The 26,504-nt window shown below is 48.8% G+C and overlaps 1 protein-coding gene across 1 annotated transcript; it reads right to left on the minus strand.

The window, feature by feature from the left end:
• Positions 1–1,251: 1,251 nt before the first annotated feature.
• On the minus strand, positions 1,252–24,105 carry LOC106895515 (DEP domain-containing mTOR-interacting protein-like). The gene is made up of 15 exons (XM_014954955.1): positions 23,868–24,105; positions 16,448–16,626; positions 13,841–13,964; positions 12,016–12,194; positions 11,222–11,407; positions 10,689–10,829; positions 10,292–10,362; positions 8,340–8,444; positions 7,689–7,777; positions 5,867–6,045; positions 5,073–5,258; positions 4,540–4,680; positions 4,143–4,213; positions 2,278–2,382; positions 1,252–1,540 (listed from the first exon to the last, which is right to left on the minus strand). The coding sequence occupies exons 1-15, from the start codon at positions 23,951–23,953 to the stop codon at positions 1,415–1,417; spliced, it is 1,968 nt and encodes a 655-aa protein (XP_014810441.1). The 5' UTR covers positions 23,954–24,105; the 3' UTR covers positions 1,252–1,414.
• Positions 24,106–26,504: the final 2,399 nt, after the last annotated feature.

The raw sequence follows: 26,504 nt of genomic DNA on the forward strand, positions 1-26,504 counted from the left end.
AGATGGATGCTGCTTTGCTTGTGCACTGAACGGCTAGAAATAACAACTGTGAGCATATTGACAAATGGCTTAAAAGATTGTCTGGTTTCACTTAGGGGCTGGAAGGTCCCCAGTGGATTATCAATGCAAACATCTTACTTGGACCATGTTCCAGGAACACTCCACTCCAAGCAGTCCTACAGCCTCTGCACCAGCGCTGGGGGAGCACATATCCCTTTAGACCAAGGGGAAAAAAAGCAGCCAGCAGTAATGCAATACCTAACATACAGCTGACACCAGATTTTCCAAGAAAGTCAGCCCCCATTTTAAACTTTAACACAAATCAAAATGACTTTTTTTTCTGTTTGTTTGAGGTTGGGTTTTCTTAAGATTTGGTTGGTGGCCAAAAGAGCTTCACTGAGGGACCTGCCCTAAACAGGAGGGTTGGAAATCATCCTGCTGTATCAGCACTGCAGGCTGATCACAGGCAGGATGCTCTGTCAACTGGAAAGCTAAAAAAACTCCCCAGTTTCTTGTCGTTACCTGTTATTCTATATTTAGTTCACTTTCAGGGTAGTTTGCACATGAATATTCTGCATCATCTGCAAATCGTAGGAATTGGAGCAGCAGGGCCCAGGGAGGGGATGGATTTTGGTGGCTTTCACTCATTTCTGTTCCCTCCCAGAGCCAAACTCAGACAATGACACATTTCCTTTTGGGCAGACACTGTTTGGGGTCTCTCCTTTCCCAGGCTGGTGGCAGCCTATGACATTTGGGACCTCTGCCCAGCTCCACCCTGAGATGAAGCCGGTTAAAGAATTTAAGCATTATTGGGGTGTGGAGGCACAAAAAGCCCAAGGATGGAAGTCTCACCTTTACAAGAAACTCAGCTGGGAAGAGCAGCCAGCCCTGGCCGTGAGCTTGGCAAAGCCAAGAGAGTAGCAGGAGCCTTAGACTGTCTTTACACGGAAGCGTACATCGCTGCAGTCATTGCCTTATTTTCTTGACAGAGTCGATGGCAGGGTTTACTGGGCCATCTGGAAAGCACATTATGTTCTCGACAGACTGTGCAGACAACTCGAGGGAGCTCAGACTTTCTCACTCACTTGGTATCAGACTTATTGCTGCTCACCAGCTTGTACCACCTGCCCTGCAGCTTGGCCGGGTGAATGGCTGTTTTCGTGATGTGTTGAACTCTCCCCACTGCCATTAAAAAAGAGTTGCAAGAGCTTGGACCCTCTCAAGAGCCAAATATTTCAAACAACATCAAAATGTGAGACTTGTCCCTTAGAGTGCATTTATTGGAAAATATATTAAAATGCCTGGCTAACATTTCACAGTGAATGGTACAGCTTGGTCCCTCCTCCCCACAGTCCATCCTTGCTTAGTGGAGCCTCCTGCCTTTCCAAAGAGCGGTGGGACAAGATGCCTTCACTCATTCAATGGCTTCCATGACCTCCATCACGAGAGTCCGTGGTCCTGTCATGATGAGGCTGCTGATGGTCTGATAGTCCAGGTGCAAAACGTACATTCCATTCACTGAGAAAACAAACTGGCAGACCTGCAAGGAGAGGAAGGGCAGGTGACCTTCAGCCCATGTCTTCATGGCAGCTTCCTCCCGTGACTGACCAGAGCCAGAGGCTGCAATGCAAATAACCTGCTGCAAAATCCTGCAAACCCACAAGTGTTACCACTCCATAAACTACACTGATAACCATTGTGCTGCGATCTCTATATCATAAAAAAAAGAAAAAAAAAAAAGGAACCAAAGGGATTTTGACTGTGAGCTAACAGAGAAAAAAAAAGACTCATTTATGAGCAGTGGTTCGTCTCACAGATGGAAATGAAGTACAATATTAACATCCAGCAATTTAGTAGCAAATGAGATTAGGTAAAGAGAAATTAACTGGGCTCTTGAGTAAATGAAACAAATTCATCCATCCCCTTCCAATCCCGCCCGAAGCAAACAAGGAGTCACACTCTGCCTCTGAAGAATCCTATTATTTCAAATATCCCTGTGACTTATATCAAATTGTAGGAATTATTCCCTTACTGCTGGGTTTTTAATAGGGAATTGTGAAACCCAACCTTTCTTTCAGTCAAGCCTAACTCCAGGGCACTTTGCCTGCAGAGAGCATCCTTCCCCCATCCCTCACAGCACTGCCAGAGCTCCAGCACCGATCCATCGGACTGATCTCCACTGTGGGACATGGGATTATCACAGAGAATGTGTTCAGCCTGAAAAGACCAACCAAGATAAGTCCTGCCTCCTGTTAAGACACCACGAGCAAGAATTACCTTCATCCCTGCAGCAGCAGCAGGTCCTCCTGGGTCCACTGCCTGGATGTGGCAAGGTCTTCCTCCTCGGACCACAAACCCCCAGCCCACCGCATCCCCCACAATCTACAAGCAGAAGAAAAAGGTTTAAAAACCAAGGAAAGGGCTGGATAGAAGAGATGCAACAACTCCTAGTGAGATGGAGAGCTCTGCTCATGATCCTAATCTGTCAAGGATGGGAGACAAAGGGCCGTGCACCAAGTGGTGCTTCTAAGGGTGGCTACTGAGAAGGGGGAGACTCCCTTTTTACAAGGAGTCACATGAAAAAACCAAAGGGTGATGGGTACAAGTTACTCCTGGGGAGATTTGAGAACAACCAGCCATTGGAATAATCTGCCCAGGAAAGTTGTGGATTCTCCCACATTTGACACTTTTAAGATTCAGCTGGACAGGGTGCTGGGCCATCCTGTCTAGACCATGCTTTTGCCAAGAAAGGTTGGACCAGCTGATCCTTGAGGTCCTTCCAACCCGGTATTCTATAATTCTGCGTAGTGAGACACAGAACCACAGGTTAATTGCTCTCTGCAAAGCTGCTTTCTGATTAATATTCCCTGCCAGAAGACTCAGAAGAGTGAGCACAGGCGGTGTGAAGTTGAAGTGCAAGGCATGCACCAAGAGCGTGTGGAGAACATTTCCAGAGCACGTACACCGTGCCTTTTCCTTGGCACAGGAGAGCATTTCCAGGGTGGAAGTAGCCACTCTTAATTTTTTCCCCCTCTGATCCCAGCCTGTCAGAGCAGTTTGCTGTAATACCGTGGCCATCTGATGTGACTAAAAGAGAAGAGGAATTCCCAAAGGACTTTGCACATCACCCATATAAATAAATAACAGCAACTGCACAGCTAAGCAGAAGGAAATGAGCCATGAAAGACCCAGGCTGGCAGAGTTGAAGGGCAGGGCAAGAGCATTCAGGAGGAGAATGAACGGCATGTCCTCATATATGCCACGCTAATCACCCACTTGATTTTTCTTGCTCCTTCCCACCAATTTCTACAGCACATTTAATTTGGGAACCTGATCCACAGTTTCCCTGGAACCCCACTTGTGTCAAACCAGTACAGCAAGGCAGCCCTCGCGCTTCCTAAACTGGTCACCGTGGGATTCCCCCTTTCAAATGTGGGTAGGAAAGGGCTGAGAAGTTTTACACAAAAATAAACAAACACGATAGGATCCGCAGGGCAGGAACTGCCTTGGAACGTTCACAGCCAGCACCTACCAGCCCTGCCTTGACCGGTCCTACAGCTTTGGAAACAATTAGACAACAAAAAACCCAAAGCTCAGGTTGTCTGCAGCATCCTGGAGATTTTGCGGTCTGTTTATTTTGGCCATGAAAAAAGCCCGTCATAAGAAAGGAAAGAGTGTCCCTCAGATGCTCCCTGTTGAGTGCTGCTCCATCAGATGCTGATGGATCATATCAACACATCTGGCAGTAGAAACCTGAAAGCTGCATAAAGCCATGCATAAAGGTGATAACTGCGTGACAGGGGATGCATGTCAAAGTCTCAGCTGTCACAAGACTTGACCAAGTCTATAGTGTCAAGCTGAATGAAACCTAAATGGGAGTTTTCCTGCCCAGGAAACATTCTCTTTCCTGATCTGCCCCTTAAATATACATCAAATTACCGCAGAGGCTGTGCCCATTTTCACTCATGACTGTTTGCAGAGACTGGACCCACTGAGAGACGCCAAGAAAGAGCCATGGTGATGTGACATCCCATCAAAGGTTCAACAGGCAGGGGTCAGAGCAGCAAATGGAAAGCTATCAGAGAGCAGTCAGGGCACTCAGCACCGTCGGGTTGGCAATGCCATTCGCTGTGGTCACTTACAGTTAGTGTTTTCTTGATGTAGGGGGCCCCAGGGGACAGGAGCTCTTCATTGGTGACGGGTCTCTTTAACACTAGAGCAGAAGTTGACAGATCCTATCAGAATCAAGGGTTTCGTACAGTGAGTGCATAACGAGGCAGCTTTGGGGATTACTATGGGCTGGAGAACAGATGTTGGAACCAGCCACAGCTACTGCACACAGAAATCTTTGCATCCATCTCAATGGTTTTCAAAACGCTTGCACGTTTCAAATCAAGACTCAGAGGTGAGGCTGACCCTCTCCTCTGGCAAGTCACCAAGGTGACAGTGAAGGGGTTGGGAGCTGAGGCTTGAGCTGCCCCACGCCCTGAAGAAATAGATGCATCTTGTGCCACGACAGGGCATTGCAGAAGCCCAGACCTGATTTGGGGTTGCACTCGGCCACAGGAGGGAACACCAAGGTAGGAGCAGGGCTGAAGTAGGGGTTGGAGTTTCCAGTGAGAGAAGTGATGCTGCTCCTTCGAACTGCTGAGACAATTTTGATCTCCTTGTTGGTCTGGACTGAAAGAGGCAGAAATAACAGTTACCCAAGTAGGGAGCAGACTAGCTTGAAATTAAAAACTTCCCCATCAGCCTGACACCCCCTCTGAAAGGTAAGCATATGCTGAAGATGGCATTTGAGCCATTTCTTGAGAAAGAATAAAACTAACTTCAAAGAAGGACCACGAACCAAGTTGACGGTAAATTGAGTTATTTTCCTGGGATGGGGAGCTCTGATAGAGAGACTGCAGCTGCATCATGACATGCACCACAAACCAGTGGGATGAGTGATCACTTTATACAACGCCTGGAGGTACATCCTACGCTCTGCTGGAGCAACAGCCTCAGCTCTGGGATACTCTGGTGATGGAATCCTGGCTTTCACACCCCTCCACAAATACATCCACTGTTACCTGAGAGAAAGCTGGTGTTGCCGGGGTCCGGGTTGAGCTTTCGAAGGCAAAAGGGGCTGTCTGGGCTCTCGGACAGGGCACGAGAAGAGTTTTCATTGAGTAACTCTGTGAGACGACGCCTCCGGCGAAAGTTGATCCAGAATTGGTAGAGGACATCACTGTCAAAGAAGTGATGCCTATTGGAGACTGGGAGAGAACAGGGGAGGGAGAAGAGGCTGAGGGGGTGTGAAAAACATGAAGGAAATATACTGAGGGCCCCAAATGAATTGCTTTTAATGACCCTATGGTCTATTGCAGTTTCTCTGACTGTTTGAGAAGGCTACCTGCAGGGAAGGTGGAACAGAAGGGCCACCTCCCCAAGAGATGCTACCTCCCAGGGGTGTACTACTGACTCACAGCCCTCTAACACAGAAGGACTCCCTGCCTTCTGAATCAAAAGTTTAATTCCTGCAGAGGGTTATGATCTCCAGCCAAGCGAGGCTGAACATTACACCCTCACAACCCAGCCCTCAAAACCCAGGAGTGGATCCCAGTCCTGCGGCCGGAGGCTTTGAAGAACTGAAGAGCAATAGCTCAGATTTCAACTCAAAGCTTTTGTGGGTGGTGGAAGATTGCTCCGATTTCAAAGGTCACCAGCTCCAAACATAGAACTAAAAGGCCCCTTTGCCATCTCCAAGTGGGCACTTGACCAGCTCTTGTTGCCCGCCATGAATGGGGATTTGTTCCCAGCATAGGCTTGACAGCTCCGCTCATCTCTTGCTTTCCATCCCGTCTCCAGCTGGACCCTTGCTCACCATGCTGAATGATCCCATGTTCCAGCAGCGCCCGGCCCAGCTCCACCGCTTCCTTTCGGTTCTCTGCTTCTCCCTCCTGAACCAGCCAGTCGATCATCTCGCAGCCCAGGAAAGTCCTCTGGTACTTCACCGAGTTCTCCTCTCTCACCTTCAGAATTGACTCTTCCACGCTCACCAGCCTGGCACAGAGGTGGGACAGTCCCCCGTGATGCCCTGCTGTCCCATGCAGGAGCTGCAAGCCGGGCAAAGCAAGGCCAAGAGAAGCGGGCAAAGCGTTACAGCCCAAACATCGCTGCTGGGAAGGCAGGGAGAAATGCAGAGCTTTGTAAATCTTCATCACAGCGGAGGAAGCAGCTCCAGTAAAACCAGTTCAGCTGCGACCTCAGCTAAAAACCGCAGGGGAAAGCCAAGCAAGCCACCCAGTGCACGCAACAAATAGCAGATAGTCCGAGTTGAGGTACTGGAGTGGGTCCAGAGAAGGGCAACGAAGCTTGTGAGGGGTCTGGAGAGTAAGTCTTATGAGGAGAGGCTGAGGGAGCTGGGGTTGTTCAGTCTGGGGAAAAGGAGGCTGAGGGGAGACCTTATTGCTCTCTACAACTCCCTGAAAGGAGGGTGTAGAGAGGCGGGGGTCGGTCTCTTCTCCCAAGTTACAGATGATAGGACAAGGGGTAATGGGTTCAAGCTGCGCCAGGGTTGGTTTAGACTGGACATTAGGAAACAATTCTTCACAGAAAGAGTGGTCGGGCATTGGAACAGGCTGCCCAGGGAGGGGGTTGAGTCACCATCCCTGGCTGCGTTTAAGAACCGTTTAGATGTGGTGTAGGGGAGTACTTTAGAGTAGGGTGGATGGCTGGACTCGATGATCCCGAGGGTCTCTTTCAGCCTAGATAATTCTGTGTGATTCTGTGATGGAGAAAGTGCTTTTCAGTGACCACACACTCGGTTTGCAGCGTATGGAAGCGCTAAACCCGGTGTGTCCACGAGAGGGCGCAGCGGGCTCAGCCGTGAGAGGCGCTGGGTGCTCGCCTGGTCCCACCGCTGGTCCCAGGGATGAGGGTCTGCCTGAGGGTCCCTGAGACACCCAAAATCACCACCCCTCCTGCCTGAAGGACTTCTCCCTCAGCGCCAGTTTGTGAATCTGACTGCCAGGGCGTGAGGATGGAGAAGGTGTGGAAGGCTGCTGAAGGCAACGGGTCCAGAGGGTGGTTTGTGCTGAACCCCGGTGTAATAAAATGACCTTCCCAGAGGTGCCTGGGAAGATGATTTGGATTTAGAAATGATCAACACAAAGAGAACTAAACACTTGGAGGTGGAATGGGTTTTCTTTACTGCCTGAGAAGTCTTTTTTCCTTCTACATATTTTGCAAATAGGTTCAGTGAGGTGCAGAAATCCAGGTCCATGAGGGCCCTGAACTCCTGTACCCTGCTGGGACATAAGTCCTAATAGTGCTGGTAGAAGCAGCTCACCCAAGGAGGCTGGGGGTGTGTTGGGAATGGTCAATGGAGTGCCCATCCCAGGAATGCTCAAACTACAGACTGGATCCTGTACCGATCCCAGAACCTGCACTTCGGTTGGAGACCTTGAAAACATCCATGAGTTCAGAGCACAGCTCCTGTCCCAGCCCCAAAGAGGCTGGTTGTCCTGCGTTCTGTGACAGAGCTCAGAAAGCAGCATTTCCCAGCACAGGGCACAGAGAAGGAAGAGAAAAGCCAGCTGGAGCCGTGGCTCCCACCCTAGAGCATCCCCAGCGAGCGCAGCCAGCAGAGCCTGCTCCCAGCACCCCTGGCTGAGGGCTGTTTTGCAGGGGAAGGACTCACGTACTTCTCGTAAAGGCTCTGCCCTCTCATGAACACCTTCACGTCCTTGGTGAGGGGGAAGGTCCCGTCGTCCTTGCGGAAGCGGTAGAGCAGCTTGGCAAAAAAGAAAAAAAAAAAAGGAACCAAAGGGATTTTGACTGTGAGCTAACAGAGAAAAAAAAAGACTCATTTATGAGCAGTGGTTCGTCTCACAGATGGAAATGAAGTACAATATTAACATCCAGCAATTTAGTAGCAAATGAGATTAGGTAAAGAGAAATTAACTGGGCTCTTGAGTAAATGAAACAAATTCATCCATCCCCTTCCAATCCCGCCCGAAGCAAACAAGGAGTCACACTCTGCCTCTGAAGAATCCTATTATTTCAAATATCCCTGTGACTTATATCAAATTGTAGGAATTATTCCCTTACTGCTGGGTTTTTAATAGGGAATTGTGAAACCCAACCTTTCTTTCAGTCAAGCCTAACTCCAGGGCACTTTGCCTGCAGAGAGCATCCTTCCCCCATCCCTCACAGCACTGCCAGAGCTCCAGCACCGATCCATCGGACTGATCTCCACTGTGGGACATGGGATTATCACAGAGAATGTGTTCAGCCTGAAAAGACCAACCAAGATAAGTCCTGCCTCCTGTTAAGACACCACGAGCAAGAATTACCTTCATCCCTGCAGCAGCAGCAGGTCCTCCTGGGTCCACTGCCTGGATGTGGCAAGGTCTTCCTCCTCGGACCACAAACCCCCAGCCCACCGCATCCCCCACAATCTACAAGCAGAAGAAAAAGGTTTAAAAACCAAGGAATGGGCTGGATAGAGGAGATGCAACAGCTCCTAGTGAGATGGAGAGCTCTGCTCATGATCCTAATCTGTCAAGGATGGGAGACAAAGGGCTGTGCACCAAGTGGTGTTACAAAGGGTGGCTACTGAGAAGGGGGAGACTCTCTTTTTACAAGGAGTCACATGTAAAACCCGAGGGGTGATGGGTACAAATTACTCCTGGGGAGATTTGAAAACAACCAGCCATTGGAATAATCATCTCCCCAGGGAAGTCGTGGATTCCCCAACATTTGACACTTTTAAGATTCAGCTGGACATGAGAACAACCAGCCATTGGAATAATCTGCCCAGGAAAGTTGTGGATTCTCCCACATTTGACACTTTTAAGATTCAGCTGGACAGGGTGCTGGGCCATCCTGTCTAGACCATGTTTTTGCCAAGAAAGGTTGGACCAGCTGATCCTTGAGGTCCTTCCAACCCGGTATTCTATAATTCTGCGTAGTGAGACACAGAACCACAGGTTAATTGCTCTCTGCAAAGCTGCTTTCTGATTAATATTCCCTGCCAGAAGACTCAGAAGAGTGAGCACAGGCGGTGTGAAGTTGAAGTGCAAGGCATGCACCAAGAGCGTGTGGAGAACATTTCCAGAGCACGTACACCGTGCCTTTTCCTTGGCACAGGAGAGCATTTCCAGGGTGGAAGTAGCCACTCTTAATTTTTTCCCCCTCTGATCCCAGCCTGTCAGAGCAGTTTGCTGTAATACCGTGGCCATCTGATGTGACTAAAAGAGAAGAGGAATTCCCAAAGGACTTTGCACATCACCCATATAAATAAATAACAGCAACTGCACAGCTAAGCAGAAGGAAATGAGCCATGAAAGACCCAGGCTGGCAGAGTTGAAGGGCAGGGCAAGAGCATTCAGGAGGAGAATGAACGGCATGTCCTCATATATGCCACGCTAATCACCCACTTGATTTTTCTTGCTCCTTCCCACCAATTTCTACAGCACATTTAATTTGGGAACCTGATCCACAGTTTCCCTGGAACCCCACTTGTGTCAAACCAGTACAGCAAGGCAGCCCTCGCGCTTCCTAAACTGGTCACCGTGGGATTCCCCCTTTCAAATGTGGGTAGGAAAGGGCTGAGAAGTTTTACACAAAAATAAACAAACACGATAGGATCCGCAGGGCAGGAACTGCCTTGGAACGTTCACAGCCAGCACCTACCAGCCCTGCCTTGACCGGTCCTACAGCTTTGGAAACAATTAGACAACAAAAAACCCAAAGCTCAGGTTGTCTGCAGCATCCTGGAGATTTTGCGGTCTGTTTATTTTGGCCATGAAAAAAGCCCGTCATAAGAAAGGAAAGAGTGTCCCTCAGATGCTCCCTGTTGAGTGCTGCTCCATCAGATGCTGATGGATCATATCAACACATCTGGCAGTAGAAACCTGAAAGCTGCATAAAGCCATGCATAAAGGTGATAACTGCGTGACAGGGGATGCATGTCAAAGTCTCAGCTGTCACAAGACTTGACCAAGTCTATAGTGTCAAGCTGAATGAAACCTAAATGGGAGTTTTCCTGCCCAGGAAACATTCTCTTTCCTGATCTGCCCCTTAAATATACATCAAATTACCGCAGAGGCTGTGCCCATTTTCACTCATGACTGTTTGCAGAGACTGGACCCACTGAGAGACGCCAAGAAAGAGCCATGGTGATGTGACATCCCATCAAAGGTTCAACAGGCAGGGGTCAGAGCAGCAAATGGAAAGCTATCAGAGAGCAGTCAGGGCACTCAGCACCGTCGGGTTGGCAATGCCATTCGCTGTGGTCACTTACAGTTAGTGTTTTCTTGATGTAGGGGGCCCCAGGGGACAGGAGCTCTTCATTGGTGACGGGTCTCTTTAACACTAGAGCAGAAGTTGACAGATCCTATCAGAATCAAGGGTTTCGTACAGTGAGTGCATAACGAGGCAGCTTTGGGGATTACTATGGGCTGGAGAACAGATGTTGGAACCAGCCACAGCTACTGCACACAGAAATCTTTGCATCCATCTCAATGGTTTTCAAAACGCTTGCACGTTTCAAATCAAGACTCAGAGGTGAGGCTGACCCTCTCCTCTGGCAAGTCACCAAGGTGACAGTGAAGGGGTTGGGAGCTGAGGCTTGAGCTGCCCCACGCCCTGAAGAAATAGATGCATCTTGTGCCACGACAGGGCATTGCAGAAGCCCAGACCTGATTTGGGGTTGCACTCGGCCACAGGAGGGAACACCAAGGTAGGAGCAGGGCTGAAGTAGGGGTTGGAGTTTCCAGTGAGAGAAGTGATGCTGCTCCTTCGAACTGCTGAGACAATTTTGATCTCCTTGTTGGTCTGGACTGAAAGAGGCAGAAATAACAGTTACCCAAGTAGGGAGCAGACTAGCTTGAAATTAAAAACTTCCCCATCAGCCTGACACCCCCTCTGAAAGGTAAGCATATGCTGAAGATGGCATTTGAGCCATTTCTTGAGAAAGAATAAAACTAACTTCAAAGAAGGACCACGAACCAAGTTGACGGTAAATTGAGTTATTTTCCTGGGATGGGGAGCTCTGATAGAGAGACTGCAGCTGCATCATGACATGCACCACAAACCAGTGGGATGAGTGATCACTTTATACAACGCCTGGAGGTACATCCTACGCTCTGCTGGAGCAACAGCCTCAGCTCTGGGATACTCTGGTGATGGAATCCTGGCTTTCACACCCCTCCACAAATACATCCACTGTTACCTGAGAGAAAGCTGGTGTTGCCGGGGTCCGGGTTGAGCTTTCGAAGGCAAAAGGGGCTGTCTGGGCTCTCGGACAGGGCACGAGAAGAGTTTTCATTGAGTAACTCTGTGAGACGACGCCTCCGGCGAAAGTTGATCCAGAATTGGTAGAGGACATCACTGTCAAAGAAGTGATGCCTATTGGAGACTGGGAGAGAACAGGGGAGGGAGAAGAGGCTGAGGGGGTGTGAAAAACATGAAGGAAATATACTGAGGGCCCCAAATGAATTGCTTTTAATGACCCTATGGTCTATTGCAGTTTCTCTGACTGTTTGAGAAGGCTACCTGCAGGGAAGGTGGAACAGAAGGGCCACCTCCCCAAGAGATGCTACCTCCCAGGGGTGTACTACTGACTCACAGCCCTCTAACACAGAAGGACTCCCTGCCTTCTGAATCAAAAGTTTAATTCCTGCAGAGGGTTATGATCTCCAGCCAAGCGAGGCTGAACATTACACCCTCACAACCCAGCCCTCAAAACCCAGGAGTGGATCCCAGTCCTGCGGCCGGAGGCTTTGAAGAACTGAAGAGCAATAGCTCAGATTTCAACTCAAAGCTTTTGTGGGTGGTGGAAGATTGCTCCGATTTCAAAGGTCACCAGCTCCAAACATAGAACTAAAAGGCCCCTTTGCCATCTCCAAGTGGGCACTTGACCAGCTCTTGTTGCCCGCCATGAATGGGGATTTGTTCCCAGCATAGGCTTGACAGCTCCGCTCATCTCTTGCTTTCCATCCCGTCTCCAGCTGGACCCTTGCTCACCATGCTGAATGATCCCATGTTCCAGCAGCGCCCGGCCCAGCTCCACCGCTTCCTTTCGGTTCTCTGCTTCTCCCTCCTGAACCAGCCAGTCGATCATCTCGCAGCCCAGGAAAGTCCTCTGGTACTTCACCGAGTTCTCCTCTCTCACCTTCAGAATTGACTCTTCCACGCTCACCAGCCTGGCACAGAGGTGGGACAGTCCCCCGTGATGCCCTGCTGTCCCATGCAGGAGCTGCAAGCCGGGCAAAGCAAGGCCAAGAGAAGCGGGCAAAGCGTTACAGCCCAAACATCACTGCTGGGAAGGCAGGGAGAAATGCAGAGCTTTGTAAATCTTCATCACAGCGGAGGAAGCAGCTCCAGTAAAACCAGTTCAGCTGCGACCTCAGCTAAAAACCGCAGGGGAAAGCCAAGCAAGCCACCCAGTGCACGCAACAAATAGCAGATAGTCCGAGTTGAGGTACTGGAGTGGGTCCAGAGAAGGGCAACGAAGCTTGTGAGGGGTCTGGAGAGTAAGTCTTATGAGGAGAGGCTGAGGGAGCTGGGGTTGTTCAGTCTGGGGAAAAGGAGGCTGAGGGGAGACCTTATTGCTCTCTACAACTCCCTGAAAGGAGGGTGTAGAGAGGCGGGGGTCGGTCTCTTCTCCCAAGTTACAGATGATAGGACAAGGGGTAATGGGTTCAAGCTGCGCCAGGGTTGGTTTAGACTGGACATTAGGAAACAATTCTTCACAGAAAGAGTGGTCGGGCATTGGAACAGGCTGCCCAGGGAGGGGGTTGAGTCACCATCCCTGGCTGCGTTTAAGAACCGTTTAGATGTGGTGTAGGGGAGTACTTTAGAGTAGGGTGGATGGCTGGACTCGATGATCCCGAGGGTCTCTTTCAGCCTAGATAATTCTGTGTGATTCTGTGATGGAGAAAGTGCTTTTCAGTGACCACACACTCGGTTTGCAGCGTATGGAAGCGCTAAACCCGGTGTGTCCACGAGAGGGCGCAGCGGGCTCAGCCGTGAGAGGCGCTGGGTGCTCGCCTGGTCCCACCGCTGGTCCCAGGGATGAGGGTCTGCCTGAGGGTCCCTGAGACACCCAAAATCACCACCCCTCCTGCCTGAAGGACTTCTCCCTCAGCGCCAGTTTGTGAATCTGACTGCCAGGGCGTGAGGATGGAGAAGGTGTGGAGAGGCCGCTGAAGGCAATGGGTCAAGCGGTTTGTGCTGAAACCCAGTGTAATAAAATTACCTTCCCAGAGATGCCTGGGAAGATGATTTGGATTTGGAACCAGAAATGATCAACACGAAGAAAACTAAACACTTGGAGGTGGAATGGGTTTTCTTTACTGCCTGAGAAGTCTTTTTTCCTTCTACATATTTTGCAAATAGGTTCAGTGAGGTGCAGAAATCCAGGTCCATGAGGGCCCTGAACTCCTGTACCCTGCTGGGACATAAGTCCTAATAGTGCTGGTAGAAGCAGCTCACCCAAGGAGGCTGGGGGTGTGTTGGGAATGGTCAATGGAGTGCCCATCCCAGGAATGCTCAAACTACAGACTGGATCCTGTACCGATCCCAGAACCTGCACTTCGGTTGGAGACCTTGAAAACATCCATGAGTTCAGAGCACAGCTCCTGTCCCAGCCCCAAAGAGGCTGGTTGTCCTGCGTTCTGTGACAGAGCTCAGAAAGCAGCATTTCCCAGCACAGGGCACAGAGAAGGAAGAGAAAAGCCAGCTGGAGCCGTGGCTCCCACCCTAGAGCATCCCCAGCGAGCGCAGCCAGCAGAGCCTGCTCCCAGCACCCCTGGCTGAGGGCTGTTTTGCAGGGGAAGGACTCACGTACTTCTCGTAAAGGCTCTGCCCTCTCATGAACACCTTCACGTCCTTGGTGAGGGGGAAGGTCCCGTCGTCCTTGCGGAAGCGGTAGAGCAGCTTGGCATCCTTGTAGTCCGAGTGCTCGTCACAGACTGAAAGGAGTTGAGAGCAGGGACATCAGTTCTGAGGGTGTCCATCCATCCGTGATGGGACAGACAGAGCTGCAGCCTCAGCGGGGTGTTATCTCCAGGTTAAAAGCCATAGGGGCTGCATGCGATGTCCTTCTTTATGTCCTTGATACCACGTGGCAACCAGCATCTGGTCCCCAAATTAGGCACTAACGCCTGCAGCCTGTACTGGTGGGAGAGGCCAGTCCCACTGCAGAGACCTTGGACAAACTTCAGTTTGAGTCTACATTTTGATGCAGACTCTAAAATATTCATTAGAGCAAACTGAGAAGGTCTTTGGTTTGGATTTGGGGTTTTTTTTGCCCTTTTTTTTTTTTTTGAAGGGGGGGCATTCTTGTTTGGTTTTATTTTTAATTTAAATTTTGATGCTTTGGTTTAGACGAAAAGAAAACAAACAGACCTGTCTCTTTTCTTAGAAAGCTACTGCCACATATAAGTAGACTTGGAGGAGAGGAGGAAAAAATTGTTTGGTTTTATTTTTAATTTAAATTTTGATGCTTTGGTTTAGACGAAAAGAAAACAAACAGACCTGTCTCTTTTCTGTGAGAAGGATTTTGGTTTGAATTTGGGGGTTTTTAGCCCTTTTTGGTTTTTTTTGGAGAGGGGTGCAGTCTTGTTTGGTTTTATTTTTAGTTTAAATTTTGACTTTAAAGAAAGACTAAAAGAAAACAAACAGACCTGTCTCTTTTCTTAGAAAGCTACTGCCACATATAAGTAGACTTGGAGGAGAGGAGGAAAAAACCCCACACTGCATCCAAAGCCCCATAAAAATCACCTCTGTCCCTGTCAGAAATACTCACAAGCTAAAACAAATAATGACACCGAATTTTCCACACCATTTTTGTGCCAATCCTGCACAATTCATCTGAATGGCGAACTGACCTCAAGAGAGAAGTTTTTCTTCAAAGCTAGGTACACACAACTGGAATAATCACATCTATTTGAACAGCCTCAAATTCTCCTTAGGGATGAGCACGCTGTCTGCAAATGCATGGCTGTTAAGTGCATGCAACATTTAACAGGTAAATATTTGGGATACAGCTCTGAGATAAACTTGCCTGCTAGAGATTCCTAGATTACAGAAAAAAAAAACCAGCCCCAAAATCACAGTCCAGCTCCTAAATCAGTCTGCCTTTCTTCAGCTCCACCCGTCTGAAGCAAGAAGGAGAAAATTCAGCAGTAAAAAACCCAACAAACACAGAGTAAATAATATGCCCAGAAAACAAAGAAAATTAAGTGAAAGGAAAAAAAAAAAATCCCCAAAGATTTACTCACTAAAGTACCATAATCCACTAGAGTGAAAATCAAAAGATGCAAGATACTCCTTTTGAAAATTTTAACACTTGTTGACTCTTTGGAGCAGACCAGCAAAACTTCACTCCCCTTTTGGTGAAGGCTAAAATGCTAAAAACTGTCAGATTGTCCAGAGTTCATCCCTCCTCCTGAGCAGTTCCCTTGATGGGAAACCAGGACGCTAAAAAGCCCATGGCTCATCAAGCAAGAAGGTTGTTTTAAAAGGTGAAGTTTTCCCTCTTAACAGCTCCGGGGAGCAAGGACTGGGATTGTCATTGCAATTGGGAATTGAACATAAAACCTCTCAGGACTGTGCCCATAGAAAACCAAAGCACTTTTGCTATTTGAAGACCAATTTCAACCCGTTTCCAGCATATAACAGAATAACAGCTCAAACCACATCGGGCCAAAAAACCAAAGCACTTCTGCTATTTGAAGACTAATTTCAACCCGTTTCCAGCATATAATATGGAGAATATACAGAATAACAGCTCAAACCACATCGGGCCATTAAGAGGCAGCACAGACAATGATCTTCATGAGATAATTACCGTCTTCTGGATCCCAGCGGAGAAGAGGGCAAACAGTTTAGGCAGCCAATTGCAAAGCACTTAGCACAGGGCTGTGGTTCACACAGGCAGCCCCCTTTCCAAAGGACTAACAAAAATTAACCGTCATAAGGCGAAAGTTGGAAAGTCAACATCTGCTTCCTGCCAGGAATTGTCACAGAAACAGGAGGGACGTGTCCACAATAAGCCATCAAAGCAGCCCTGGTACCCAGCACTGCACAGGTTTAATTAACTAATGGATTTGTTTCAAACTGCCGGCTGGAGAGATGGAAAAATAATCAGTTTTAAGTGTTAATGGTTAACTGAGAACTCACTGCTTCAGCTTTACGCTTTTGTGATAAAGCAGAGTTTATTTTTATTCGAGGCAGCTTAATGTAAAGGGCATTAACCTCAGCAAGTAGCAGGGAGCAACAGAGAGTGTTTGCATTGCAGTGGGCCCAGGCAGCTGGTCCTGGACCCTGGAGGAGAGGGGGGAAGAGAGGGCTGGATTTGGTGTGGTTGTCATCTGGTTGTCATCACACGGGGACCAGATACACAACCCCCATCCCCAGGGAGACTCAACGGGGAGCAGAGAAACCCACTCACCGTGATGGATGATGTAGTGGTCCATCAGCTTCTGCATGAGGCGGATGCCCGTCTCTCGGTCCGGTGCTTCTTTGTGGTCAATCAACCAGTCCGTGAGCTCCTTGGCCACGAAGCAGTTTGGGTAGGTTCGGAGGTGGTAACGTCGGTCCTTAATGAGCTTCCCATCGTGGAGGCGAAGCCTAGAGAGAAAGAAGGTCATTGAGCGTGGCTGGTGTTACAGGAGAACTTGGTTCTCCCAGCCTGGAGAAACCACCGATGATTTGGGAGCTCTGGCAAGCAACCAGTGATGTACAAATTCAACCAGCCTTGTTAGCTTGGCAAGGCTGCATCAGTCAATCCTAAGGAGCCCCCCTGCAGCATCCCCTTCTCTCCTCCTGTCGCTACCCTGCAATAATTGCTTAGTCTGAACCATACGTGGTTTTTTTTGTTCCCAATAAGCCTGTAAAAATACACAGCAGCTAACTGAGGCTTGTGAAGAAGGGCCAAAACACAGAAAAAAAAATAATAGTACATATATTTGCCATCTTGGCACAATTCTGTGTCTAGTTCTCCTTCCCCATAACCATAAAAGCAGGAACGTGGCTGCCCCCAGGACAAGGACTTAGTCACAGCCCAGGGTGGGAGTAGTAAAGGGAGGACTCGTTTTCCTTCTCCATGTGTCTAAGAGATGAGTGCCAGGTGGATCCCATGTGCTACCTACTAATCCATGTACCACTAACCCACAGCGACCATGGACAGCTATCCGGACATTTTCTGGCTCAAACTGGGATAGACTGGGACAGAATTTACCAGAACAACAAGAGTCCTGTCCTGAAAACCCTGGGGTTATGGCTGGTCCGTGACTTCAACGGAAAGATATATATGAGTGAAGGTTACTCAGGTGAGTATGGCTTTGACTTCTTTTAAAAGGACCTTAGCAACTGAGCAAGCCACAAGGCACAGAGATCTTCTGTGTTCAAGCCAAAGCCAACCCAACTTGGCAGGAGATCTGTCCAGGAGCCAAACTTTTGCCCTGCAGTCATGACTGTTCCCAAAATACTAACCCTGGAAAATGCCCAGTGCATGCAGCAGACTCAGAGGGGAGATGTTTAATTAATATCTCCTCTGTAATTCCAGGATGTTGCTGCTTTCAAATTATTCATTTCAATTCATAGGTTTGCCCCAGGCCAGTATATTTTACAAAGGTATTAATCACTGCAACTTTTCTTAATTTAATGCCTCACGTTCTTTTGTTCTTTTTGAAGAAGTTATGTGAACACCACGTCATGTTGGACAAGGCTTTCAGGCACCATATGAGAAGTTCTAAATAACCTAAAAATCTGCTGGATAATAATGGATTATCCTCTATCATAGGATTTACAAACGCTAGGGTCTTGAAAGTCTTAAGTTAAAAACTTCTGTTGAATGAATATTAGCAATTGATTGATGTAATTAATGCTCAGGCTCCTATGAGTCAAAATAATGATGTATTTTCAGACCTTCCAGGCAACTAAAAAACTAACCCAATTATTCACGCAGAACCAGCTCCTGGTCTTGCCTTTGACTGGCCTCTCTCAAGTACTGAAGTCTATATTAAGTATTTTACTCTCTTTACCTGGAAGATTTATTCCCACAAGCAGTCATTTCACATAGAGATTTTACCTGAACAGAGCAGACCACCCTACACCACACAGCTGCCTGCTATTTTTAGAGTTTTTAGCTTTTTCCTTTATTTCACGGTCTGCTGTCAAAATACAATCAGACCCAGAAAGCAGCAACTGCAAACAGAGAGATGCCCACATCCCTCTGCCAGGAGAGAAGACAAGCACTCTTTTTTTATACACTTTCTTTCCTTAGTAATCAGCAAGTGGGATACCACTTTAGAGGCATGTTTGGTAGAGATAAGAAATGTTTAACCAAGAGTACGCTGCTGCTATCAAGAGTCTGCAGGAGTCTATAAAGACTACATATATATATATATACACACATATATACACATACATACCTACATACACACACATATCTTTACACCCAATAACACATAGATCATAATTTCGTAAGGCCTGAATAGAAACTGGTTGGGAAACTATTCTTTACGCCCAATAACACATAATTTCATACGGCCTGAATAGAAACTGGTTGGGAAACTATTATTTTTATCACGTTTCAGAATACTTCAGGCAATGCACAAATCTTGGGGGGAAAGAAAAGAAAAAAAAAAAGGTTTTTAGCAAACAACACTACTAAAACCTAAGGTTAAAAAAAAATAATAAAATTTCAAATACACTTATTCTGAAACTATTCTATTGGGAACAATTGCCAGGATAGGAATTAAGTGGTGTTTAAGCACCTCTAGAGCAGCAGTGTCGTGGACATTCTAGGGCTGGTTTAAGTTTGTGATGTTTGCCCTCTCGCCTGCAGACCCAGAACAGAGGAAGATGCAGAGTTAGGGTCTCCTTGTGGTCTTTTCACTTTCCTCTTGTTTACTGTTTCCCATCAACTACATGGAGACAAATTCTGTCCTTCAGGCACAGAAGGACGTAGCACCAACTGCATCTTCCAACAGCTCCACTGACACCCTCTATAAACCAGTCCGTGTAGAACGTTGCAAAAACAAAGCCAGTGAAACTATGAGTGGTTTATAATCATGATTCCAGATTAAAAAAAAATTGTAAAGAAGGATGTGTAATGTAATATTATGAGTTTTCTAGATGCCAAAACCTGCCCCATGTACATATTACTTCTTCAAAAGGAAAGAAAAAAAAAGAAATAAAAGCAGAATAATGCAAGGATAAAATGCTTGCTGGAACACGAGAATCAGCTCCTGTGAAACACTCCTTACTTGGCAGTTGGAGCACTGATTTCACATGAATTGGTTTGGGTAGGCTGTGTTGGGTAACCAAATTGTTTCTTTGTCGAGGTCACTACAAAGACACCATTATTCATCCTGTGTAACCTTGTTGAAAGGGAGATCCGCAGCAGTGTAAACAGTGGAGAAAAGAAGAAAATCCAGAACACAAACCTCTAGGGAACTAAGAGTTTAAGTCACTTAAGCCATCACAAGCAGGACTTCCCTGCTCCTCCAGCAGCCCAGTGTTCTCCCAGCAGCGTTACTGGTGTCCACAGCTGGAGACCAACCCAGCAGCTCCTCTCTTTACTTCTGCATATTCACATTTTACGCAGTTTCAGAACAGAGCCTGGATCGGGGCATTTGCCAAAGCAAAGGGCTGTCTCTTATTGGAAAAGTTGCTACTTCTACTGTATCGTCCTTGCACAGGCAGAGCAACCCCTAAAGCGATGGTTGTTCTGCACCAAGAACTCACACGTCCCTGCACAGAGTGGAAATGTCCCCCTGGGGCACTCTCCTTCACCTCCTGCCCACGGGGACAGACCTTGAGCGTATCAACTGCCAAGGTGGATCTTTCAAGGATATTAACTCTGCTTCACATTCCCACAGCAGTTAAGTTCAAACTAATGGCCCTGGAAAAATGCGTCACTCAAAGGATCTTTTCCGTTCCTATCTTTACAGAAAACAACAACAACACAAAAACACCACTAAAAAAACCCACAACTCCCAATAAACAAAGAACTAAGTGCTCAGTTAAAAACAGCAACTGAAAGAGGGGAGATTTAGATGAGATCTGGGGAAGAACTTCTTTGGTGTGAGGGTGGTGAGAGCCTGGCCCAGGTTGCCCAGAGAAGCTGTGGCTGCCCCATCCCTGGAGGGGTTCAAGGCCAGGTTGGAGGGGGCTTGGAGCAACCTGGGCTGGTGGGAGGTGTCCCTGCCCAGGGGGTTGGAACTCAATGATTTTTTGAGGTCCCTTTCAATCTAAACCATTCTATATTTATATTCCTTCTCCTCTCACTTTTTCTGCCCAAGATATAAATTTACCAAGTACATTTTACATTTAAGAGTGATTAATGCAGTTTAACAGAGTTATTAGAGAAGAGGTTGTTCACTTCCCATGAGGAATACCCAGAAGAGACTGCACAAGGGCTTGCCTACACTTGAGAAACTCAGATTAGAGCAGGGTGTGAATTCAAAGCGCGGTAGCTGTTCCAGAATATCTCTGTACAGATAAGCCACTTGTTGCAATTAGAAATGACTAATTGGGCTTCTTTTACAGAACGCCACCCAGGAACAACGCAACGCCCAGTGAAACTAGTGTGATTTTCATGCAAGTTTATATGAAACAAAAAGACTGACAACAGGAGATGTGAGGATCGAGCCTGAGACAGCCGCCTCCTCAAACCCAAGACCAAATTATGAATGGAAATTATCATCTTCATCTTTTTGATGGGGAGAGACTCAAGACCCAAAACTCCTTTATCCCCTCCATGGACCAGAAAGCAGCATCCCCGTGGAAGTGAAGGGGCCCTGGCAGATGGACAGCCCAAAGCACAGCAGCCGCTCTCCCCTCAATTTCTTTGGGATCTGTTTTGTTCCCAGGAAACCCCAAACGAAGCATTTCCTCACCCCTCACTTCTGCTGCTATTTCTGGCTGGGAAACTCATCCTGACACTGACCAGACTCATCCCTCCGGCCAAACCAAACTCAAAGGGATTTGCAAACTTGCTGGGAAGCCAAAGAACTGTAAGGATGGAGCAAAGGTTTGTTTGATTAAATACAATAGCCGGGGGGGGGGGGGGTGGAGAAGAGGGGAAAAACAAATGTTTGAGAATTTATGTAGATATAACAGCATTATTTGCTATTCACAGAGTCAGGGCAGACCACAAGGCTCCTTTACGTGCTGCTTTATTCCTTACCTGGAGAAAAGCAGGGGAGAATGATGCGGACATTTATCCCTGACCCATCTGCCGTTGCCCGAGACATCATCCAGCCTCTCTGCCTCAGTTTCCCCATCCCTACCTATTGGACAGGTGGGTCCCAGGGAAATTCATATCACTAACCCCTTACCTGCCAGGCCACAGGATCCCCAAAACACAAGAGAGAGAGTCAAGCACTCAGCGTGCTCTGCTCAGCATCACTCCAGCCTCCTTTCAGCCAGAGGAGCTGCAGGGGATGGAGGAGCTCAGCTGCAGGTTGGTGTCCATCTCTTCACCCTCCTGCCCGGGTTTTACACCCTGTGCTGGGACCAGCAGCTCCTCCCAGCCTTTCTGCACAGGGAACAGGCTCCTGCCCACACCAAAGAGAAGGATGTGACTGCTGTGGGCCAAGCCACCAGCAAAAGGACCCACCTCTCCATCACTGGGAGTGCTGGGGTCCTTTCTTGGCCTTTAGACCCACCACCCACAAAACACAGCTCCTCTCCACGCAACAAAGATCTCGAGCCTCCCAAGAGCAGGTCAGGGGCAGGGAGCAGCCAGGGCTGCCCAAAAGCAGATGGAGTCGCTCCTTGCTCTGCCGTGTTGACAAAACAGCCCGTGTCTCCCAGCATCCCAGTTTTAACACACGCCAGGCTCCGAGGAGAGAGCTCTCACCTCATCTCTCCTCTCCTTCGTGCTTCCCACCCCTCCTGTCCCCCCTTCCAGCAGGGACAACCTGCATCAGGCTCATCCTGGGGCAGCAAACTGAATCAGAGCAAGCAATTCGAGATTGTGGTGCCATGGGCTCGGTCTGAAAACCCTCAGATTTTTGCTGCTCCCTAACCAGGAAACTCCCAGCCACCCCAGCTATGGAAGGGGGGTGGGGGAAAGATGGGTGCCCTCAAAGCTACATACATTTTGGGTTTTTCTGTTCAACTTCAGCCACAGTTTATTCAACACAGTCACACTGATGGAAAGATATTCCTTCCCTGCACAAACCTCGCCTCCCTTCAAGCTTTCAGCATCCTTTTTTAAAGATACATTCACATTGACAATAAAAAGTGAAGTTTCCAGACAAATGTTGGGAGGGAAAAATGAGTTGGTATTATTGGTTTTTGGCAGAGTGTAACATTTGTCCTATGCCTTTTCCTCGCTTATAGGAAGTAGCGTATGGCATGGCAGAAGAGCTCTGTTCACAAATATTTATTACATCCCCTTCTCCTCCTTCCAGTCACAATCACCAAATGGTCCAGGATCTGAAACACTCCTGTCCTGCAAAAGGTGTGTCGCTCCCCTCACACGTGTGCTGATCACAGCTTCCACACATGGCTTGATGAATTTATTTCCTTTCCAAACACCTGACCCCACCTCCTTTGGCCCAGGCTATTTTAAACCTCAGTCACTCCAGAGGAGTAAAATACTGGAAATATAAATATGAATAAGCCTGTCCTGCCCACGGGATGGAAAAAGTCATAACTTTACATCTCTCGCCCTGAGTTACTGAAATGAGACAAGTCATTCATGTCAGCTGCTGCTTCTCCCTGTAAGAGAGTTAAGCCCATTTTCAAAGCCTCCCTGCAAACACTGCAAAGGCAGAAAGGTTACTGCAGCCTCCACTCCCAACAGCAGCTCTCCCAGTCACTGCCTAAGGAAAAGATTTAATTTCTGGAGCTAGGAGAGTAATATTTGTGAAAAACAATAGGCTGGAAGCGTGGCTAACCATCACTGAGTATTTAAAATCCAGCCACTTTGGACACTGGCTGTGTTTTCAAAATGTGGCCCTAACCCTTAGTTGGAAGTTATCAGTCCTTGGTAAAGTATAAATAATAAAGCTAAAGCTAACATGACTCACTGAGAGTGGACAACACAGAGACACAGAGCTAATTTTAGGAATCTAATGCTAGCAAACTTGGGCTCTTTACGTTACTCAAGGGTATATTTCCTATTTTCCACCCACATTTCAAAACAAAACAGAACGGCTCCAGATACAAACAAGCAAACTCTGCTCAAGAGCTAAAATATCCTACAGTCGCATGCTTAGAAGGTCCTGGCCTCAGATACACAGAGAATATGTTTTCTCAGCCACACAGGTTTTCTTGCATAGGACAATATATTTCTATCTTCGTAAGGAAAAAAAAATATCTCAGAAGTTGCTGAAGAACTGGACTGGACTACAGACCAGCAGAAGCTACCAAAAGGGACTTTGAAGTGAGGGAAGACCCTCCATGCTGCTGTGCAAACCAATTCGGGTGCACGACACCCATGGGGTGACCTCCCAAATCATCCCAAAAAGTCCAAACACCCCCGGAGGCAGAGCTGCCCCCAAGGAGCAGGGACCTTGGGGAGGCTGCTCAGTGTCACCACATCAGGCTCTGGGCTTAGGGGAGGACACAAAGGGATTTAAAAACCCTGTTACCATCTAAAGCCACCTGCCAGCCCCCCTGGCACCTGGAGGTGGAGGGCAGGAGATGCCCAGAGAGGAGGAAACACAGGCAAGGACCTGGTTCATCACTGGTGGTGGGTGAAGGAAAGACCAGCAGGTACTGGGGAGGGGAGACACCAGCACGTGGGGGGAAAGCACTTGCTCCAGGAGAAAGCTTTGAGTCTCCTGCTAATGGGGTACAACCCGGAGCCCCAGGGTACAGCCCAGAGGAGGGGCCCCACCACCTCCTACCTCAGTTGCTCTCCAGCAATCATCACCTCTGCCCTGTAGTGCTGCTCCGTGGCTTTCTTCTTCAGGCTGTTGCTCAGGCTCTCCATGCCGGGCTGGATGCAGGAGGCGGTGGGGAGATGCTCCCGGGAGCATCAGGGAGCTCCAGAGGCCCCGCACACCCCATGGGATGCGGGTGGAGAAGATGCTGACCCCCAGCGCGGTCCCCAGCCCGGCTGGCGAGGTGCAGGTAGGCAGCCTGGAGCTGCTGGCTCCAGCTCCCCGCCTCTCCTTCCCTCTCCGGAGGAAGGAGGAGCCTCCTGCAACGTGATGCTGGCTTTGCTGGTTTCTCACCCGCTGGGCTCCAGCCAGGCTTCAGCTGGGAGCCGGGAAGGTGGCAGTTCGGGGACAGCATCCCCTCTGCTGGCTCTGTGTAGGTGACTCCAGCAGGGTCCGGGCAGACACAAGCTGTAGGATGAGTGGTTTGATAAGATGGACAAAGCAATTCCTTCCTCACACCGTAACTTCCCCGTGAAGGGTTTGAGATCTGCCATTCCCCACGTGGCTCCATCCCAGGCTCTTCCCGGAGGGTTTCCACCTCTCCCCAGCGTGGGCTGCATCCAAAGCCACGGCCAACACTCCCTAAAAGTGGGAGCAGAGCAGCTTGAGCCCTTCCTCATCGCAGCAGCCGTCACAGGGGTTGGGCAGAGAAGCACAGGCTGTAATTAGCAAGAGCTGGCACTGATGAGTCTGGGACTCTGCTGGTGCCAAGCTGTTTGCCTGGATGGTGCTACAGCCTTTACAACCTCCCTGCAACAGTACCTGCCTCACCTGCTACCAGTCAATTCCACTATTTGAGACATTTTCTGCAGGCCAGAGCTGACCTGAGAGCAATAGGGTTTGGTCTACCTGCCTCACCTGCTACCAGCCAATTCCACTATTTGAGACATTTTCTGCAGGCCAGAGCTGACCTGAGAGCAATAGGGTTTGGCAAAGAAACAGGCAGAGGAAGCCGGGATGTGGAGATGGTTAATTACAACCACCATTAACATCAGATGCATGTGCAATTATATTTCCATTAGGTAAAGTAGGAGTGAAAAACACAGGCTGGCATAAAGGGCCAGACCTCAGGAACACAGAAGAGGGATGAAATCTACCAAAAGAGAATGAGGAGAACCCTCTGCCCCATAGCAGAGCCCTACATCAGGCTTTCAGTGATTTCCACCAGTTGTTCCACCTCTGCATCCTTTCTGCTGGTCAGGATGCAGGCACAGGCCTTGCCACAGAGGATACCACTGCCCACCTGGATGGGACAAGCTCCTGCCACCACCAGAGATGTCAGGAGGCTCACACCACCTGTGTGAGCCTTCAGGGCCCACGTTGCCCATCTCCAGATGGCCAAGCACAAAGCACAGGCTGAGCAGGGGGAGAGGAGGTGGCAGAAGGTGTTTCTATCCCTGCAGAGATGGGGGCAGAGAGAAAAGGAAGAAGGGGCAGAGGGTGAAGGCACTGCTGGAGATGGAGGCAGGCAGGTCTTCCTCCAGCCAGCATCACAGCTGGCTCTGCTGATGAAGGAGCAGAAGTGGAGCTACTGGGGCTGAACAAATCCCACTCTCGTGCTCCCATCCAAGTCAAACAGCCCGGCTGCGTGGAGAGCAGCAGCAATGGGCTGCACCAACAAGGCTCCTTCTATCCAGGCTCTCCTGGAGCGTCTCCCTCCCGTGTCCTGCTGATCACACCATCCCATAAATGCAGGAAAACAGACTCTCCTTGTGCTTGTGGCCAGCAGCTCTCGGGCTGTCTCCTGGAATCTTGCTCCCAACATCCCTGATGCTGGTGTGTTCGTGCCAGTCTCAGCAAAAGGGCCTTGAAGGTGCTCCCCGGGCAGGCAGGGCTTGTCCCTTGTCACTGCTGTGACATCCTTCATTCAGAACAGGGATGTGTGCCTGGGGAGAGCTCCCCAAACCTGCCCATGGCACCAGTGTCCCCATCACAGCACAGGCTCCCACTCCTTGACAGGCTGAGAGAGCTGGGGGGGTTCAGAATTCAGAACGGGGACGTGTGCCCTGGGGAGAGCTCCCCAAATCTGCCCATGCCACCACTGTCCCCATCACAGCACAGACTCCTTGACAGGCTGAGAGAGTTGGGGGGGTTCAGCCTGGAGAAGAGAAGGCTCCGGGGAGACCTCAGAGCCCCTTCCAGTCCCTAAAAATGTGCAATTTGTCACCACTGGATATTAGGCCTCAAAATGTAAATGAATTAAAACAGGGATTAGGTAAATTCATGAAGGACAGGTCTTGATATTAAACATGGTAATCCAGGTGCTTATTTCTATCTCCATTGCTGGAAGCCACACGAATATGTTAGTGGAGGGGTTACTCACCTTTTCTTATCCTCTTTCCCTGGCATCTGCTGTTGGTCCACACCAGAGCAAGGATCCCAGCCTGGAGGATCTTCTGTTCTCCATCAGCAAAGCAGTTGGAATATCACAGCCTTGGGGGGTTGTGTTGTTGTGTTTTTTTCATTTTTTTTTAATACACTGGCATTTAGGGGGAAGAGCACCTCATCAATTGAGAGGAGAAGGGATGTTAAACCACAGCCAGGTGTGCCCCGTGCTCCCAGCACCAAGTTCTGATTTAACCTCAGGAGCATCCTTTGCAG

This window comes from Calidris pugnax, unplaced genomic scaffold (assembly GCF_001431845.1).
Source record: "Calidris pugnax isolate Ruff unplaced genomic scaffold, ASM143184v1 scaffold50, whole genome shotgun sequence".
NCBI classification, from domain to species: Eukaryota; Metazoa; Chordata; class Aves; order Charadriiformes; family Scolopacidae; genus Calidris; species Calidris pugnax.